Source organism: Coregonus clupeaformis, chromosome 25, assembly GCF_020615455.1.
Source record: "Coregonus clupeaformis isolate EN_2021a chromosome 25, ASM2061545v1, whole genome shotgun sequence".
In the NCBI taxonomy this organism is placed as follows: Eukaryota; Metazoa; Chordata; class Actinopteri; order Salmoniformes; family Salmonidae; genus Coregonus; species Coregonus clupeaformis.
The window spans coordinates 25,822,387-25,841,579 of record NC_059216.1 but is presented as its reverse complement, the minus strand read 5'-3'; the positions used below and the strand labels follow the sequence as shown (position 1 = coordinate 25,841,579).

Here is a 19,193-nt window from a genome sequence, read left to right as displayed (position 1 = left end):
CACTAGCTAATGTTACGCTTATTACCTTATTATTCGTATGTCAGAGCCATTTGCCTAGGTAGATATAGCCTAATGTTAGCTAGCTAACATTGAACCTGGTTGGTTAGCTACCTGCAGATTCATGCAGGGTAGTAACGTCATGAGTTGGGATTATGGTTAATTGTTTAGCTAGCTAGCTACATGTCTTAACAAAATACTCCAATATGCAAGTAACCATTTCGGGTGCGTTCGTAAATTCAGTCTGGCCATCTACTCCGATTTCAGAGCACTCTCGTCAGTGTGTGCCAGAGTGCAGAATAACTGATTAATTTCCGAACGCTCAACACCCGTTGAATATGGCCGGTGTTAGTAAAGGTCGGGGAAAAAAGCGTAATTAAATTGTTGCCAGCAGCACAGTTAGTTGGGTAGAGTTTGTGTGTGCCGCCATGTTTGTTTTTCTGCCTCAACCAAAGATAAGAGGTGACAAGATGAGTTGGGTCTGTTTGCAGCATGCATGTTGAAGGCGAAGGGGGTTTGTCGTCTACCAGCTTTCACTTCCCCAACATTCACTTCCGGAAGCTTATTTGAAAGATGAGTGAACCCAGAGATATTAGAGAAAGGAGATAAGAATCCCATTGGTCAATGAATGGAGGAACGTATAACGCCCCACCCAGCAGACTGTCGACCAATCGCATTCACGTTGTCATGCTACACGCGGTTCCTAAGCTAATTGTCATGCAATCCCTTCTCAAAGTATAAGTCAAGAAACCTGCCTATTTTCCTCGAAAGTACGTAATGTCACGATTCCAAAGCTATACGATATTACAGAGAAGACGTTACTTATCTCATATATCTCGGAAAATATTTGTAATGTACTTCTTGTTGACGAAATCCATGCTAATGTTAGGTTTTTGAGCTAGTGCCCAATTGATTCCCATCCACTCCTTGAAGGAGAGCTCTCCTTGTTCCAGAATCGCCCAGAATGCACCGCACAGCCCATTGACGAGGCCTGGGCAACGTACACAATGGGCGTTATGCCGCATTCAAAACAACTGGGAACTTGGAAATCTCTGACTTCCGACCTCAGTAAGTATTTGACCCCTCTGCAAAACATGACTTAGTACTTTGTGGCAAAACCCTTTTGGCAATCACAGAGGTCAGACGTTTCTTGTAGTTGGCCACCAGGTTTGCACACATCTCAGGAGGGATTTTGTCCCACTCCTCTTTGCAGATCTTCTCCAAGTCATTAAGGTTTCGTGGCTGACGTTTGGCAACTCGAACCTTCAGCTCCCTCCACAGATTTTCTATGGGATTAAGGTCTGGAGACTGGCTAGGCCACTCCAGGACCTTAATGTGCTTCTTCTTGAGCCACTCCTTTGTTGCCTTGGCCATGTGTTTTGGGTCATTGTCATGCTGGAATACCCATCCACGACCCATTTTCAATGCCCTGGCTGAGAGAAGGAGGTTCTCACCCAAGATTTGACGGTACATGGCCCCGTCCATCGTACCTTTGATGCAGTGAAGTTGTCCTGTCCCCTTAGCAGAAAAACACCCCCAAAGCATAATGTTTCCACCTCCATGTTTGACAGTGGGGATGGTGTTCTTGGGGTCATAGGCAGCATTCCTCCTCCTCCAAAAACGGCAAGTTGAGTTGATGGCAAAGAGCTCGATTTTGGTCTCATCTGACCACAACACTTTCACCCAGTTCTCCTCTGAATCATTCAGATGTTCATTGGCAAACTTCAGACGGGCCTGTATAAGTGCTTTCTTGAGCAGGGGGACCTTGTGGGTGCTGCAGGATTTCAGTCCTTCACGGCGTAGTGTGTTACCAATTGTTTTCTTGGTGACTATGGTCCCAGCTGCCTTGAGATCATTGACAAGATCCTCCCGTGTAGTTCTGGGCTGATTCCTCACCATTCTCATGATCATTGTAACTCCACGAGGTCTGATCTTGCATGGAGCCCCAGGCCGAGGGAGATTGACAGTTATTTTGTGTTTCTTCCATTTGCGAATAATCGCAGCAACTGTTGTCACCTTCTAACCATGCTGCTTGGCGATGGTCTTGTAGCCCATTCCAGCCTTGTGTAGGTCTACAATCTTGTCCCTGACATCCTTTGAGAGCTATTTAGTCTTGGCCATGGTGGAGAGTTTGGAATCTGATTGATTTATTGCTTCTGTGGACAGGTGTCTTTTATACAGGTAACAAACTGAGATTAGGAGCACTCCCTTTAAGAGTGTGCTCCTAATCTCAGCTCGTTACCTGTATAAACGACACCTGGGACCCCAAAATCTTTCTGATTTGAGAGGGGGTCAAATACTTATTTCCCTCATTAAAATGCAAATCAATTTATAACATTTTTGACATGCGTTTTTCTGGAGTTTGTTGTTGTTATTCTGTCTCTCACTGTTCAAATAAACATACCATTTAAAATTATACACAGATAATTTATTTGTCAGTGGGCAAATGTACAAAATCAGCAGGGGATCAAATACTTTTTTCCCTCACTGTATTTGACCAAGAAGGAGAGTGGAGTGCTGCATCAGATAACCTGGCCTCCACAATCACCTGACCTCAACCCAATTGAGATGGTTTGGGATGAGTTGGACCGCAGAATTAAGGAAAAGCAGCCAACAACAATAATATAATATGCCATTTAGCAGACACTTTTATCCAAAGCGACTTACAGTCATGTGTGCATACATACAGTGCTCATCATATGTGGGAACTCCTTCAAGACTGTTGGAAAAGCATTCCAGGTGAAGCTGGTTGAGAGACCGCGATGAGTGTGCAAAGCTGTCATCAAGGCAATGGGTGGCTACTTTGAAGAATCTCAAATATAAAATATATTTTGATTGAACAATTTTTTTGGTTACTACATGATTCCATATGTGTTATTTCATAGTTTTGATGTCGTCACTATTATTCTACAATGTAGAAAATAGTAAAAATAAAGAAAAACCCTTGAATAAGGAGGTGTGTCCAAACTTTTGACTGGTACTGTGTATTTGATCTGTTTTTATAAACTCAACCAAGTTAACCCAGATGGTACACTTTTGAGGGGCAACTGCTAGCAACAACATTGAGTGGATATTTTGAAGAGTGCACATTCACGGGTTGGTAACTAGAGCATATTGATTGTCCAACTTTTCTGATCTCGGACACCCAGCACATCTGTCCACGAGAGATTATGACATTGTGACAGTTGTTACTGAATTGGCTGCAGCTGAGAAGAAACAAAACACGAAATTGGTGAATTTTGCTGAAACAAGCATGATAACAAGCATTTGTTGTCAGCGTCAATATTGCAGATAGATTTTAACTTCCATCAATATAATTGTCTGTATCACTTCCAATCCCCCATGTTTTTTTTGTCGCACATACACTACCGTTCAAACGTTTGGGGTCACTTAGAAATGTCCTTGTTTTTGAAAGAAAAGCATACTTTTTTTTCCATTAAAATAACATCAAATTGATCAGAAATACAGTGTAGACATTGTTAATGTTGTAAATGTCTATTGTAGCTGGAAATGGCTGATTTTTAATGGAATATCTACATAGGCGTACAGAGGCCCATAATCAGCAACAATTAGTCCTATGTTCTAATAGCACGTTGTGTTTGCTAATCCAAGTTTATCATTTTAAAAGGCTAAATGTTGTAGTTGGGGATGGACATTTCTGAATTTTTGGTGGCCTTCCTAAGCCAGGATTCAGACACTGCTAGGACATCAGGGTTGGCGGAGTGTGCTAACGCAGTGAATAACTCAAACTTAGGGAGGAGGCTTCGGATGTTAACGTGCAAGAACCCAATGCTTTTACGGTTACAGAAGTCAACAAATGATAAAGCCTGGGGAGTAGGAGTGATACTGGGGGCTACAGGGCCTGGGTTAACCTCTACATCACCAGAGGAACAGAGGAGGAGTAGAATAAGGATACGGCTAAAGGCTTTAAGTACTGGTCTTCTAGTGCGTTGGGTACAGAGAAAAAAAGGGGCAGGTTTCCGGGCGTTGTAGAATAGATTCAGGGCATTATGTAGATGACTAACAGGGGGTGCTGTTTTGAAGCCACCGTGCCTCTATCTTGGCACTCCCCCACCATTGCAAAAAAATATTTTGGAAGCTATAGAAATGCATTTATTGATGTTTACGTTTGTTTTTTTGTTTTTACTTTTATTTTATTATAGACACCTTAATGCAGTGCTGTAATGGTGCCAGTGGAAGTAGGTATACAAAAATGTTGCCAAATATCTTCCAAATGGTCCGCCCGTCGAAGGATAGGTGCCCTGTGTGAAAAATGATATGAGGAACAATGATATACAACTCTGAATTACCTAACATTATGAAGCCCATATTGATCTTTCACATTCAGGCCAACCTAAGCTGCACTGTGCTAATAGTAGGCATACTCTGCTGTGATTATTCGCAAATGGAAGAAACACAAAATAACTGTCAATCTCCCTCTGCCTGGGGCTCCATGCAAGATCAGACCTCGTGGAGTTACAATGATCATGAGAACGGTGAGAAATCAGCCCAGAACTACACGGGAGGATCTTGTCAATGATCTCAAGGCAGCTGGGACCATAGTCACCAAGAAAACAATTGGTAACACACTACGCCGTGAAGGACTGAAATCCTGCAGCGCCCGCAAGGTCCCCCTGCTCAAGAAAGCACATATACAGGCCCGTCTGAAGTTTTCCAATGAACATTTGAATGATTCAGAGGAGAACTGGGTGAAAGTGTTGTAGTCAGATGAGACCAAAATCGAGCTCTTTATCATCAACTCAACTCGCCGTGTTTGGAGGAGGAGGAATGCTGCCTATGACCCCAAAAACACCATCCCCACCGTCAAACATGGAGGTGGAAACATTATGCTTTGAGGGTGTTTTTCTGCTAAGGGGACAGAACAACTTCACCGCATCAAAGGGACGATGGACGGCGCCATGTACCGTCAAATCTTGGGTGAGAACCTCCTTCCCTCAGCCAGGGCATTGAAAATGGGTCGTGGATGGGTATTCCAGCATGACAATGACCCAAAACTCACGGCCAAGGCAACAAAGGAGTGGCTCAAGAAGAAGCACATTAAGGTCCTGGAGTGGCCTAGCCAGTCTCCAGACCTTAATCCCATAGAAAATCTGTGGAGGGAACTGAAGGTTTGAGTTGCCAAACGTCAGGCTCGAAACCTTAATGACTTGGAGAAGATCTGCAAAGAGGAGTGGGACAAAATTCCTCCTGAGATGTGTGCAAACCTGGTGGCCAACTACAAGAAACGTCTGACCTCTGTGATTTCCAACAAGGGTTTTGCCACCAAGTACTAAGTCATGTTTTGCAGAGGGGTCAAATACTTATTTCCCTCATTAAAATGCAAATAAATTTATAACATTTTTGACATGCGTTTTTCTGGATTTTTTTGTTTGTTATTCTGTCTCTCACTGTTCAAATAAACCTACCATTAAAATTATAGACTGATCATATCTTTGTCAGTGGGCAAACGTACAAAATCAGCAGGAGATCAAATACTTTTTTCCCTCACTGTATATCAGACCGTATACCATGGGTTTAACATTTATTTTTACTGCTCTAATTACATTGGTAACCAGTTTATAATAATAATAATAATATGCCATTTAGCAGACACTTTTATCCAATGCGACTTACAGTCATGCGTGCATAAATTGTTTGTGTATGGGTGGTCCCGGGGATCGAAGCCACTACCTTGGCGTTACGTGCTCTACCAGCTGAGCTACAGAGGACCACATATAATAGCAATAATGCACCCCCCGCCCGAGGTGCCTTATTGCTTAAATATACCACCACGAACCACTGGGTTTCTTTATGCTCAGTAGCTTAGCCTACCGTCTGATAAAAGCAAAGGAACTGAAAGGGAACAGACCAGAAGATAATAATGTTAGATAGATTGGCTAGAACAGACAGACATTGATAATCAAGTTGATCTATATGCCAACTACTACTAATAATGATCAGATAATTACAATGTATCTAACACCCATAGATTATTTATCCAGCCAACATCATCAGCCAACGCCTCCCATCTCCCCAAGGTGATAGTGTTTTGTCAGCACATTGACTTTTCCCCGGGTAGTCTGAGGCACCTGCTACTGCTTCATTGTTACCATTGATTACTGGTCTCAAGATGTAAATAAATACACTAATGAAATGTAAATAGATGGTGAAAGAGCACCAGCCAATCCATCTTGGTTCATCAGTGGAGAAGAGGAAAGGAGAGTGGGAAAGAGACGAGGGAAGGCGGGCAAGTGGAGGACACTTCAACCTTGAAGGCAGTGGCAGCCCCCACCTCTCTCACAACCCAACCCCTTCTATTAGATAGGGAGAGAAAGCCATACATTCTATTCTATTCGGTGTCCTTGATTAATTTCCTTTCTGGTGCAGTCAGCAGGTTTTTACTAGATCCAGCATGAGACCCCACGCGTGACCCCAGCTGTGTCAGAGTCCTGGGGTCCAAAGTATTATCAGCAGTTAGCTATGTGCTACACAATGTCAGGAGATGTTCTTTCTGTCGTTACCAATGTAACATTTGTTTAGCATTAATCTGTTTATTTTAACTGGTATCTGTAGATACCTTATTTGTTTTGTAAAGCCTGAACTTAAAATGGTGTTTGAACTAAAAAAGAAACATTCAGTATGTAAGCTACTAAGCAAATTCCTTTCAAACCATCTTCTCTACTTTTTCTCTCTGGTTCCTCACAAGGCCATCCTTTCTGTTGGCAGGTATTACTCTGAAGCATCTTCAACACATGCAGTACAGCATGAGAGTGATAATAGACTGCTTGGAAACCACCTTTCAGATCCTATTAATAATGAGTTTCAGGAACACCCCAGGAAGATTCCCTAAATACAGAAGTCAGTGTGTCTTTGAAAAGTCTTCACACATTACAGTATACTTACATCAGGCATAGGCTATGGTCATACAGTAGATCTATCTCTATTTTTCCTGGATTTACTAAACTCACGGTCAACAATGTGACCGGAATTATTTAAATATTGAAAAAAATCTGTCTACTGACAGAAACAACATAACACAATCTGAAGTCATATGGGTCTTACAAGCAATGGAAACGATATTGGGTGTGATACGGTGGGAACATGTGGGTCTGAGCAAGTGTGATGTCATTAATGTTTGTTGAAATGTACAGTACCAGTCAAAAGTTTGGACACCTGCTCATTCCAGGGTTTTTCTTTACTTTTACTATGTTCTACATTGTAGAATAATAGTGAAGACGTCAACTATGAAATAACACATATGGAATCATGTAGTAACCAAAAAAGTGTTAAATGAATCAAAATATATTTTATATTTGAGATTCTTCAAAGTAGCCACCCTTTGCTTTGCACACTCTTGGCATTCTCTCAACCAACTTCATGAGGTAGTCACCTGGAATGCATTTCAATTAAAAGGTGTGCCTTGTTAAAAGTTAATTTGTGGGATTTCTTTCCTTAATGCATTTGAGCCAATCAGTTGTGTTGTGACAAGGTAGGGGGGTATACAGAAGATAGCCCTATTTGGTAAAAGACCAAGTCCATATTATGGCAAGAAGAGCTCAAATAAGCAAAGAGAAATGACAGTCCATCGTTACTTTAAGACATGAAGGTCAGTCAATCCGGAAAATGTCAAGAACTTTGAACGTTTCTTCAAGTGCAGTCGCAAAAAACCATCAAATGCTATGATGAAACGATTAGTTACCGGAGTGTAACTCCAGTTCTATGAGTGGAGCGGAGCCCCATAGGGGAGCTCTGCTCCTAATGGTTTACCCTCTGCCCTAAGGCAGCAGCAGCCTGAGACAAAATTATGCACACACCTACAGCCAATAGGAGTACAGGTGTCCCTATAAGAGGGGGTGCCTCCCCTCAATCAGCCTCCCGAGATATTTTTCTTCAGCGAGACTAGAGAGGGTCGGCAGGGCCTTAAGTCCTATGGGGCTCCGCTCCACTCATAGAACTGGAGTTACACTCCGGTAACTAATCGTTCTATATCGTGGAGCTCCGCCCCATAGGGGAGCTCTGCTCCTAATGGTTTAAGGCGGAGCGTAGCGCTCCAAAATGTACTCCCTGCCGAGCCTAACACTTCCCCATCGAAACGGAAAGTCAAGCCTAGCAATGGCTGCAACCGAGTCCCGCAGTACTGCAACTAAAAACCCCTACGGGCGTCACAATATACCGCGTCATCGGTTAAAAAAACCCGCCCCACCTAGTCCAATGGCAATGCCAATGACTAGTGGGCAGATCACCAGAATAGAAGCCATACTAATCTGTACTAGCAGATAGATGTGCCTCAATATCCTGTGAAAACACTACCGACCACTAATGGAATGACATCAAGTGTCACTCTACATTATGAACGCGGTAGACCGCCTCACTCACTCAATGGAATCCCAGAGATTAGTGGGCAGGAACAAAAACATGAGTCATACTAACTGAACAAGCAGATAGATGACCTCATATTCTGTTAATCAACGCATGCCTCTACTGTACTGATCCTGTCAGTCAGGATTCATGTCACAAAATATGTTTTCTTATCCAAAGCGGACCTGATGGAAACCCAGTCCATAGTCCTGCTTTTCCCTCTCTTCCTAGCTCCAGATCTCCCTTCAGCTATGCTGAGTACAGACCGAGCCAAAGAGTTAGAAAACACATCTGTCAAAAACACGTCTTCCTAACCAAAGCGGACCTGATGGAAACCTGAGTCCACAGTCCTGCTTCTCCTCTCTTTCTTGCTCAAGATCTCCCTTCAGCCACGCTGAGTACAGATCGAGCCAGAGAATTAGAAGACATATCTAAGAGATAGAAACGGATAAATGGAGACGGCGTCGACCAGGATGCTGCTCTACAGATATCCTCTACTCCTGTTCCTCTAAAAAGGGCAGTAGAAGCCGCTACTCCACGAGTGGAGTGAGCTCTGATACCCTGAGGCAATTGCCGCCCTGCTACCTCATAAGCTGCCTCAATGCCTTCACAAAGCCAGTGAGACAGCCTCTGTTTTGAAAGTGGTCTACCTAGTGCAGCCGCACCGTGACACACAAACAACTGAGGCGATGACCTAATCGCTGCTGTGCGCTCGACGTAACACGCCAAAGCGCGTACCGGGCACAGGCGATGGAGCTTCTCCTCACTCCTCTCTCTATGAGGAGGAGGAGAAAAAGCCCACAGCTCCACGGTCTGTGACCTATATGAACTCTTAATAACCTTCGGCACAAATGCCGGGTTAGGACGTAACACTGCTCTGCTCAGGTCACCATTGATGGCCAGGCAGTCAGGTCTCGTCGAAAGAGCACACAAATCACTGACCCGCTTAGCTGTAGTCAAAGCGAGCAACAGTGCTGTCTTGATAGACAGCATCTTGAGGGGTATTTGATTCAATGGCTCGAACGGCGACTTACATAGCGCTCGAGTACCAAAGCCAAATCCCACTGAGGAAGCGTGACTCTAGGTGTTGGCCTAAGTCTCCGCGTTCCTAATAGGAAGCGTTTCACTAGAGGGTGACTAAAGACATTGTCTCTGCCAAAACCCTCATGACAAGCTGAAATCGCTGCTGCAAACACTCTAATCGTGGCAGGCGATTTTGCTTATCAAACATGAGCTGCAGAAAAGAGAGAATACTCTCCACCTGACAGCTCATGGGGTCCACACCTTGTGTGACACACCATCGTGAAAACACGTTCCATCTACTGGCATACATCTTAGAAGTGGAACTGGCACGTGAACCCTGTATGGTCCTGATCACTGCATCAGATAACCCACGGCGCTCTAGCCTGTCCCTCTCAGTAGCCAGGCCTTCAGTGGTTGGCCGATTATGGGCAATTTCCCTATCGTGCCAGCCGCCTGAGACAACGCGTCCCGTCAATGTGGAATTGGCCAAGGTGGTCCAATCAACATCTGACTCATCTCCGCAAACCACAGAGCCCCCGGATGATCGGGCGCTATCAGTATCACTGACAGCCCCCCTGACCTCACCCTGGCTAGCAGTGGGAGAATGCAGGACAGCGGAGGGAATGCATACAGGAGAACTCTCGGCCACGGTTGGTGCGCAAAGGCGTCCCTTCCCAGTGGCGGTTCGTCCTGTTCCCTCAGAGAGAACCACAGAGGACATTGCGCGTTCACGCGTGACGCGAATAGGTCCACCTTGGCTCTCCCGAATTGTTCCCAAATCTGGAGAACAATGTCTGGATGCAGACACCACTCGTCGTCTCGAGGACCCCCTCTTGACATGAGGTCTGCTCCTACGTTCAAGTAGCCCGGGATGTGTGCTGCTCTCAATGAGCGAAGGTGCTCGTGAGCCCACAGCCACAATTCCTCTGCCGCCCGATGGAGAGCAGGCGACCTGACTCCACCCTGGCGATTTATGTGGGCTACTGTGGTCCGGTTGTCTGACCAGACCAGCACATCGCGACCCCGAAGGGTAGACGCGAAGTGGGTCAGAACCAGTCGAACCGTTTCCAACTCCAGGAGGTTGATGTGACGACCTGATTGAGGCCACACACCTCCTATCGCTTGTGTCTGACATGTCCCTCCCCATCCCGTCAGGGGACGCATCCGTGAATACTGGGATGTGAGAGGACACCTTTCCTATCGGGACTCCGTGCGTGAGAACGCGCAGTTTCTCCAATAGTTTAGGTCTGCACTGAGCGAGAGGGGGAACCACCACCAACCGATGACGTTGACGCAATGGGTCTAGTCTTAGTTGGGCGAACCATCGCTGCGTCCTGCGCATGTGCAGGAGTCCCAGCGGAACCACAGAGTGGGCTGGACGACATGAGACCCAAAAGTGACATGATCGACAGCGCCGTCACCGTGTGATTCGGACAACACTTCCTTAGGGCTAGCAACAAGGCTACCCTTCGGGGTCCGAGATTCGAGCCCTCATCCTCACAGTGTCTAGCTGTATCCCCAGGTAGACAATCTGATGAGTGGGCCAGGGCGCGCTCTTTTCCAATTCACAGCGAACCCCAGACTTGTGAGATGCATCACTGTCTGTGTTGTGTGAGTGATCGCCAGCTCTGCTGACGGGCGAGAACCAGTAGGTCGTCCAGGTAGGCTAGTAGCCGTATTCCCTGACGACGCAACGGTTCCAATGCCGCCTCCACACACTTGGAAAATGTGCGAGGTGCCAGGGCGTACCCAAATGGCATCCTCGTGTATTCGTACGCCACCCCTTGAAAGGCGAACCGCAGAAACTTCCTGTGACGCGGCTGAACCGGCACATGAAAGTACGCGTCCTTTAGGTCTATGCTCGTACAAAAGTCCCCTCTCTGGACACATTCCAGCAGACGTTTTGTCGTTAGCATTCGGAAGGGCCGTTTGGTTATGCTCTCGTTGAGAATGCGTAAATCCAAAATCGGCCTCACTCCCCCCGTCTTTTTGGGCACTAGGAAATAAGGCGAATATAGCCCTTTGTTCTTTTGCTCCCGGGGAACTACTGTCACCGCCTCCTTCGCCAAAAGTTCCGTAATCTCTGTCATCAGAGCGGCCACTTTGTCTGGCGTTTTCATCACCGTCTCCACCACTCCCTGAACGGGGTGGGGTCGGTGGAATTGGAGAGCATAACCCTTCTGCAACGTCTGTTCTAGCCAGCGTGAGAGGGTGCAGCTTCTTCGCCACTGCCAGCAATGCTGAGAAAGTGGCTGGGCGCGAAGCTGTGGTGCATCCAGTAGGAAGGACCTGTATTCCTCTATGGCCCTTACCGCCACTGTTCCCCAACATTGAAGTGGTGGAACAGCCCAAGGTGGGCCTCCCCGTGAAAGGGAGAGGAAATGCGTTCTGAGAAAGAAAGAGGAGTAGGGACGTCGGTTAAACCCGTAACCGTCGTATTCCTGCCCTCCTTGAACGCATCGCGGGTCTGAATTGCACTGACCGAGGCCACAGCCTGCGGCAGGGCACCATCTCCAGCAAGCGAGTGGGGCTGAACGGCTCTTAGAGTGGTAAGGAAGAGAGGGTGAGATTTGAACGCTCTCAGACGTATTATGGAAAAGAGGCTCTTTTTTGACAAAGTCAGGTGGAGCCAACTCTTTATTAAACACATCAACAAAAGCATTTACATCAGCACCCGTCCCTTCAACCGAAGGGTGGGGGGGAACAGTGGGCGCGTTCAACACCATCGATGCGTCCTCCATCCTCTCCCCCGCGTCCCGTCACGTACGCCTCCTCTTGCCTCCCTTGGAGGGCCAGGTCGGCGTCCTCGTCACCTCCCTCGCCGGCTGTAGTGGGGCTACCGTAGCTGCTGGGAGGGCCGAGCCCGCTCCCTTGCTGCTCGTGGCCGCCGGATGACGCCGATTACGCCGCCTCGTCGTAGATCCCGGTCTACTTAGAGGGGCGGAGGTAGATGGCCTTTGGGGGAGGAGGGGGGCCGAGTCGTCCTGCCAACGGCAGGTGCTTGGCCAACTGCTTCTTCTCCTCCTCCAACTTCGAAAAACGCTCCGTCGCTTCTCTTTGACTGCGACCCCAAAGAGGCCGTCGTCGGAGAGGGGGGGCGTTCAAGAGAGACGTCCTGTCTGCCTCTTTCATGGAAGTCAAAGACAACCAGAGGTGTCGTTCCCCCGACCACCGAAGTGGCCATGGATCTCCCCGCGCAGACTGCGGACGCCTGTGTAAGGTGGAGTATGGCGCCAGAAATTCTGGACGCCTCCTCCACCTCCTCCGGTGCCATCTCTGTCTTACCCGTGGTTAAACGGGACAGAGAGGCCGCCAAGAGGGCAATGTTGTTAGCTGCTGCTACAGCTTGGGCTCCCAACCCAAAAGACTTCTCTAACAGCGACGCTGTGAGTCGGTCCTTCTGGGATGGCAACATGGCCTTCTTGGAAGAGGGCCAAGGGCTCGAACCCGGTACGAGATATGGCGCTCTCTAACCTGGGGATTCCCTGACCCTGAAGCCTTCCTTCCACTCTCGTGAATGGGAGGCACCCCCTCTTATAGGGACACCTGTACTCCTATTGGCTGTAGGTGTGTGCATAATTTTGTCTCAGGCTGCTGCTGCCTTATGGCAGAGGGTAAACCATTAGGAGCAGAGCTCCCCTATGGGGCGGAGCTCCACGATATAGAACTGGCTCTCATGAGGACCGCCACAGTAAAGGAAGACCCAGAGGTACCTCTGGTGCATAGGATAAGTTCATTAGAGTTAACTGCACCTCAGATTGCAGGCCAAATAAATGCTTCACGGAGTTCAGGTAACAGACACATCTCAACATCGACTGTTCAGAGGAGACTGCGTGAATCAGGCCTTCATGGTCGAATTGCTGCAAAGAAACCACTACTAAAGGACACCAATAAGAGACTTGCTTGGGCCAAGACACACGAGCAATTGAAATTAGACCGGTGGAAATCTGTCCTTTGGTCTGATGGGTCCAAATTTGAGATTTATTGGTTCCAACCGCCGTGTCTTTGTGAGACACAGAGTAGGTGAACGGATGATCTCCGCATGTGTGGGTCCCACCATGAAGAATGGAGGAGGAAGTGTGATGATGTCGGGGTGTTTTGCTGGTGACACTGTCAGTGATTTATTTAGAATTCAAGGCACACTTAACCAGCATGGCTACCACAGCATTCTGCAGCGATACGCCATCCCATCTGGTTTGCGCTTAGTAGGACTATCATTTGTTTTTCAACAGGACAATGACACAAAACACACCTCCAGGCTGTGTAAGGGCTATTTGACCAAGAAGGAAAGTGATGGAGTGCTGCATCAGATGACCTGGCTTCCACAACCACCCGACCTCAACCCAACTGAGATGGTTTGGGATGAGTTGTACTGCAGAGTTAAGGAAAAGCAGTCCAGGTGAAGCTGGTTGAGAGAATGCCAAGAGTGTGCAAAGCTGTCATCAAGGCAAAGGGTGGCTACTTTGAAGAATCTAAAATCTTTTTTGGTTACTACATGATTCCATGTGTTATTTCATTGTTCTACAATATAGAAAATAGTAAAAATAAAGAAAAACCCTTTAATAAGTAGATGTGTCCAAACTTTTGACTTGTACTGTATGTGTATGTAAATGTTAAGTTGTCTATTTGTTTTTGTCTATGTATGTTTTTTGTTTATTTTCAAATACAATATATATGATCAGATTTGACTTCTAAAACAGATTTACTAAGCCACTCTGGTTCTTAGAAAGGTAATTGTCATGGTAAGCCATTTTTATGATAGAATACAATAATTAGAGGTTACAACCAGTACGTATATTATTCATTATCAGGACTACATGCTTTTCAATCAATCCAATATTTTTTGTTGTTGTTTTGATATGATGAGTGAGCCTAAGTCCCGACAGCAACAGTTCCTTCTTTGACTATGCAGAAGACCAGGGGGACCAAAGACAGAATCCAATGTTCCACCGTAGAGGAACATAACTAGACTACCAAAAATCCAATAATCATGTGTTCCATTATGAAATAATGGGGAGGCTACCTCACTCATACCAAAAACCATTATGTAATTGTATTTGACAGACTAGAAGTTGTATAACCACCATTCACATAATTAGTGTTTCTGATTACTGAGTACCCACTGGCACAGACGTCAATTCAACGTTTAGTTTTGAAATCAACAAAAAATGACACCATGTCGTTGGATTTAGGTTAAAAGTTTGGTGAGAAAAAAATATATATCCCTTACGTTGATGAATTTAGAGAATCAAAAAAAAATATCCATGTTGTATCAACGTCATCACATTGATTTATTTGGTTGAAATTACTTGGAAAAAACATTGATTCAACCAGTTTTTGCCCCGTAGGTAAAGCTTTAGGAAGCACATCAAGGACAAAGACATAGCAAAGGACCAAAAACATTAGTCATCTGTAAAGTGACTGCAACCCATAGGGTAAAGTTCCTGCCTCAGTATAGGTAAATGCAATACTTGATCTGATTGTGTGAGGGGAAAAACACCAACACGTACAGTTGAAGTCAGAAGTTTACATACACCTTAGCTAAATACATTTAAACTCAGTTTTTCACAATTCCTGACATTTAATCCTAGTAAAAAATCCCTGTGTTAGGTCAGTTAGGATCACCACTTTCTTTTAAGAATGTGAAATGTCAGAATAATAGTAGAGAGTGATTTATTTCAGCTTTTATTTCTTTCATCACATTCCCAATGGGTCAGAAGTTTACATACACTCGATTAGTATTTGGTAGCATTGCCTTTAAATTGTTTAACTTGGGTCAAACGTTTCGGGTAGCCTTCCACAAGCTTCCCACAATAAGTTTGGTGAATTTTGGCCCATTCCTCCTGATACAGCTGGTGTAACTGAGTCAGGTTTGTTGGCCTCCTTGCTCACACACGCTTTTTCAGTTTTGCCCACACATTTTCTATAGGATTGAGGTCAGGGCTTTGTGATGGCCACTCCAATAACTTGACTTTGTTGTCCTTAAGCCATTTTGCCACAACTTTGGAAGTATGCTTGGGGTCATTGTCCATTTGGAAGACTCATTTGCGACCAAGCTTTAACTTCCTGACTGATGTCTTGAGATGTTGCTTCAATATATCCACATAATTCTCCTTCCTCATGATGCCATCTATTTTGTGAAGTGCACCAGTCCCTCCTGCAGCAAAGCATCCCACAGCATGATGCTGCCACCCCCGTGCTTCACGGTTGGGATGGTGTTCTTCGGCTTGCAAGCTGCCCCGTTTTTCCTCCAAACATAAAGATGGTCATTATGGCCAAACAGTTCTATTTTTGTTTAATCAGACCAGAGGACATTTCTCCAAAAAGTACGATCTTTGTCCCCATGTGCAGTTGCAAACCGTAGTCTGGCTTTTTTATGGCGGTTTTGGAGCAGAGGCTTCTTCCTTGCTGAGCGGCCTTTCAGTTTATGTCGATATATAGGACTCTTTTTTTCTGTGGATATAGATACTTTTGTACATGTTTCCTCCAGCATCTTCACAAGGTCCTTTGCTGTTCTAGGATTGATTTGCACTTTTCGCACCAAAGTACGTTCATCTCTACAGATCTCTACATCTCTACAGTTTGTACAGATGAACGTGGTACCTTCAGGCATTTGAAAATTGCTCCCAAGGATGAACCAGACTTGTGGAGGTCTACAATTATTCTTCTGAGGTCTTGGCTGATTTCTTTTGATTTTTCTGTGATGTCAAGCAAAGAGGCACTGAGTTTGAAGGTAGGCCTTGAAATACATCCACAGGTACACCTCCAATTGACTCAAATGATGTCAATTAGCCTATCAGAAGCTTCTAAAGCCATGACATCATTTTCTGGAATTTTCCAAGCTGTTTAAAGGCACAGTCAACATAGTATATGTAAACTTCTGACTCACTGGAATTGTGATACAGTGAATTATAAGTGAAATCATCTGTCTGTGAACAATTGTTGGAAAAATTACTTGTGTCATGCAGAAAGTAGATGTCCTAACCGACTTGCCAAAACTATAGTTTGTTAACAAGAAATTAGTGGAGTGGTTGAAAAACGAGTTTTAATGACTCCAACCTAAGTGTATGTAAACTTCGACTTCAACTGTATATGTGGCATATAGTGGACAAATATAATTGTATTCCCTTTACTGTGAAAAATAAATACATTAATTGCAGAAATTGATATTACAGACATGCTGTGTGAAATACAAAATCATTCATAAAAAATCTTAATTGACAGAATAAAGTAACAAAATGTCACACTAATAAATCGTTCCTATGATGTACAGAATGAAAGTAGTTTAAAATGAATCGTTCCTTTTGAGATCAGATTGACCCCAGCCCTAAAACCCCTTATTTTTTTCTAGTTCCACCAGCAGTACAGAAAGTAAATTCAGTACATTTTATTTTGTTAAAATTACAACAAACAGGACAGCTTGCCCTGAGCATTTAAGTTTTTATACCTAATTTTGACTGCTTTGGAACACCAATTTAGTGTCAAAACCATATACAATCAGAGTGTAGTGTAGGGGTTGTTTGTTATAAAATATTAGTAGATTATCCTAGGGCATAACCAATGTAGGATTAATTGTACACGGTTTATTTCAGTATATTGCATATTGATCCAATTCCCTCTCAAGTCATATTCGTTGCAGTCCATTCATCAGCTGGGCAAAGATCGAAAGACATTCACCCCCCGTGCACGTTTTGTTTTTTACCCAAGGACTACACAGATTCAAATAACCAACTCATCCTCAAGCTTTGACTATTTCAATCAGCTGTGTAGTGCTAGGGCAAAAACCAAAACATGACCCAGGGGGGGCCCCAGGACCGAGTTTGGGAAACCCTGCACTAGTTCACTGGGTTACTTGCTCACATAAGCCTCGGGTAAAAAAGAGAAGCTATCCCACATTGTGTCTGCTTTTATTTGTCGGATATGGTTGGGGGTGGGGTGGGGTGGGGTTGGATAGCAGGTAGGGTGCTCTGAAAAGAAAAAACAACAAGGCACATTTTGAGACATCAAAAAAGGCCCCTTCTCTCTCACTATTTATTTGGCCTCAGCGCTCGTCTGCGTACTCTAAATTTGTCAAGCTGGTGTTGCCCTCCTTCCTCTCGCCCCCTTCCTCCTCCTCCACCTCCATCTCATCCACCTCTCCCTCCTTCTCCTCTCCCTCCTCCTCCCTCCTCCTCTCCATCTCCTCACAGGCCCTCCGCACATCCTCAGGAATGTTCCTCTTCAGGTCGCGGTTCTTGTGTCTCTTGGCCAGCTTGGTGAGGGAGCGGAAGCGGAGGTTGAAGAGGTTATCCTCCGATGACGAGGCCTGCTGTGTCTGCTCGCTGCCTCTCCGCTGGTCATAACAAAGCTCCCCTGCCCCTTTCAACCTCAAGTTATTCAGCTTGGTGTCGATGCTCTCCTGGGAGGAGGTTTTGAAGCGGCCCTGGTCCAAGCTGGCAAACACGGCCCTCTTCTCTGGGGAGAGCATGTCCAGGGAGTGGGCCCTCTGCTCCAGGCCCAGCTGCCTGCGCTCCATGCTGCGGATGGTGGCGGCCCGCTGCAACTTGTCGTGGATCTCCACACTCAGCCGCCGCCGCGTCTCCCGGAACTCAGCCCGCACGTTTGCCTTCCACTCAGCCGCATGGACCTTGAACTCCCCCACCTGCAATTACACAAAGATGGAGTCATTAGAGGCAGGAGGGTGGAGGGGGTGCATTACCACAGTATCCATCCATACTGTATGTACAGATCAATAGCTTAGTAAGCTCACTATTAACACATCAGCCTGAACACTAATGACTGCATATCTAACCACTTCTCCCACACAACTGTCTGTCTCAGTGTCTCAGGGGCTCCAGACAGGGGCATCAACAAGGCATAATAGCAAAACAGACATGGAATAAAGGTGGGTAGGGTAAGAGCCGAGCCTAGTAAGGAGTGACCTTTTAGTTTCCACTGCTTTAGATAATGTAATGACGGGCACTGTAATTGAATGAGCAGCACCAACCTCCTCTTTGGTCTTTTTGGACAGCACTCTGAGCCAGTCTCCGATCATGCTCAGGACAGCAGCGAAGTAGGCCAGGCCTACCAGGATCCAGAACCAGACCAGAGGCTTGTACCACTTCATGTACTCGATCTTCCGATCCCCACCTGGAACAACAGAGGAAGAGTTGTTACATTGGATGCCAACTATTGGATTATGTATGTATGTATATGCCTGTTACCACCAAATTATTGTCAACAATAAAACATTTATCACAAAAAAAAAAAATTCATTACAGACAGATTAGGAGGATAAGGGAGTTGGAAAGGTTCAGTTTGACAAACATTGAACAGTCATTTGGAATTGGGTTTGAAGAGACTTGATGTTGTATCAGCATTCTTTTGGGTTATTCTTGCCATAATATTCCCATAGATAAGATTTCCTGACATATAATTATCGGCAGTCACTTTTAGCATCATTAGTCAAGGGATTATCAATGTAATGCAGACACAGCAAAACAAAAGCAAATAAAACCTTAATTTCAGAGAACTAAAGACACAGTACATAAACCTGTTCTACTGTAACACTATCATACCTGCCACATAGTCCCCGATGCCAATCGTTGATAGCGTGATGACGACAAAGTAGATAGCATCCAGAGTCGTCCATCCCTCGATGTGTTTGAAAATGACCGCCGGGATGCCGATGAAGACTATGCACCCGGCTATGATGAAGAGTATGGTGGAGGTGACTCTGATTTTGGTCTGGCTGATCTGTTTGTGTTTTTGCTGAAGTACAAACATGACATGGTCAGAGGACGACTGCAAGTCAACAATCACAAAGTTGTCAAAAA

At 45.4% G+C, this 19,193-nt stretch overlaps 1 protein-coding gene across 2 annotated transcripts in view; it reads right to left on the bottom strand.

The window, feature by feature from the left end:
- Positions 1-17,164: 17,164 nt before the first annotated feature.
- Positions 17,165-19,193, bottom strand: part of LOC121539464 (potassium channel subfamily K member 10-like) — a 46,328-nt gene continuing 44,299 nt past the window's right edge. For both annotated transcript variants that reach the window (XM_041847980.2, XM_041847979.2), the window contains exons 5-7: positions 18,936-19,128; positions 18,365-18,507; positions 17,165-18,019 (exon numbers count right to left, since the gene is read on the bottom strand). In XM_041847980.2, coding sequence (XP_041703914.1) covers positions 17,420-18,019; positions 18,365-18,507; positions 18,936-19,128 — 936 coding nt within the window. In that variant the 3' untranslated portion in view covers positions 17,165-17,419. The remainder of the gene's footprint in view (positions 18,020-18,364; positions 18,508-18,935; positions 19,129-19,193) is intronic.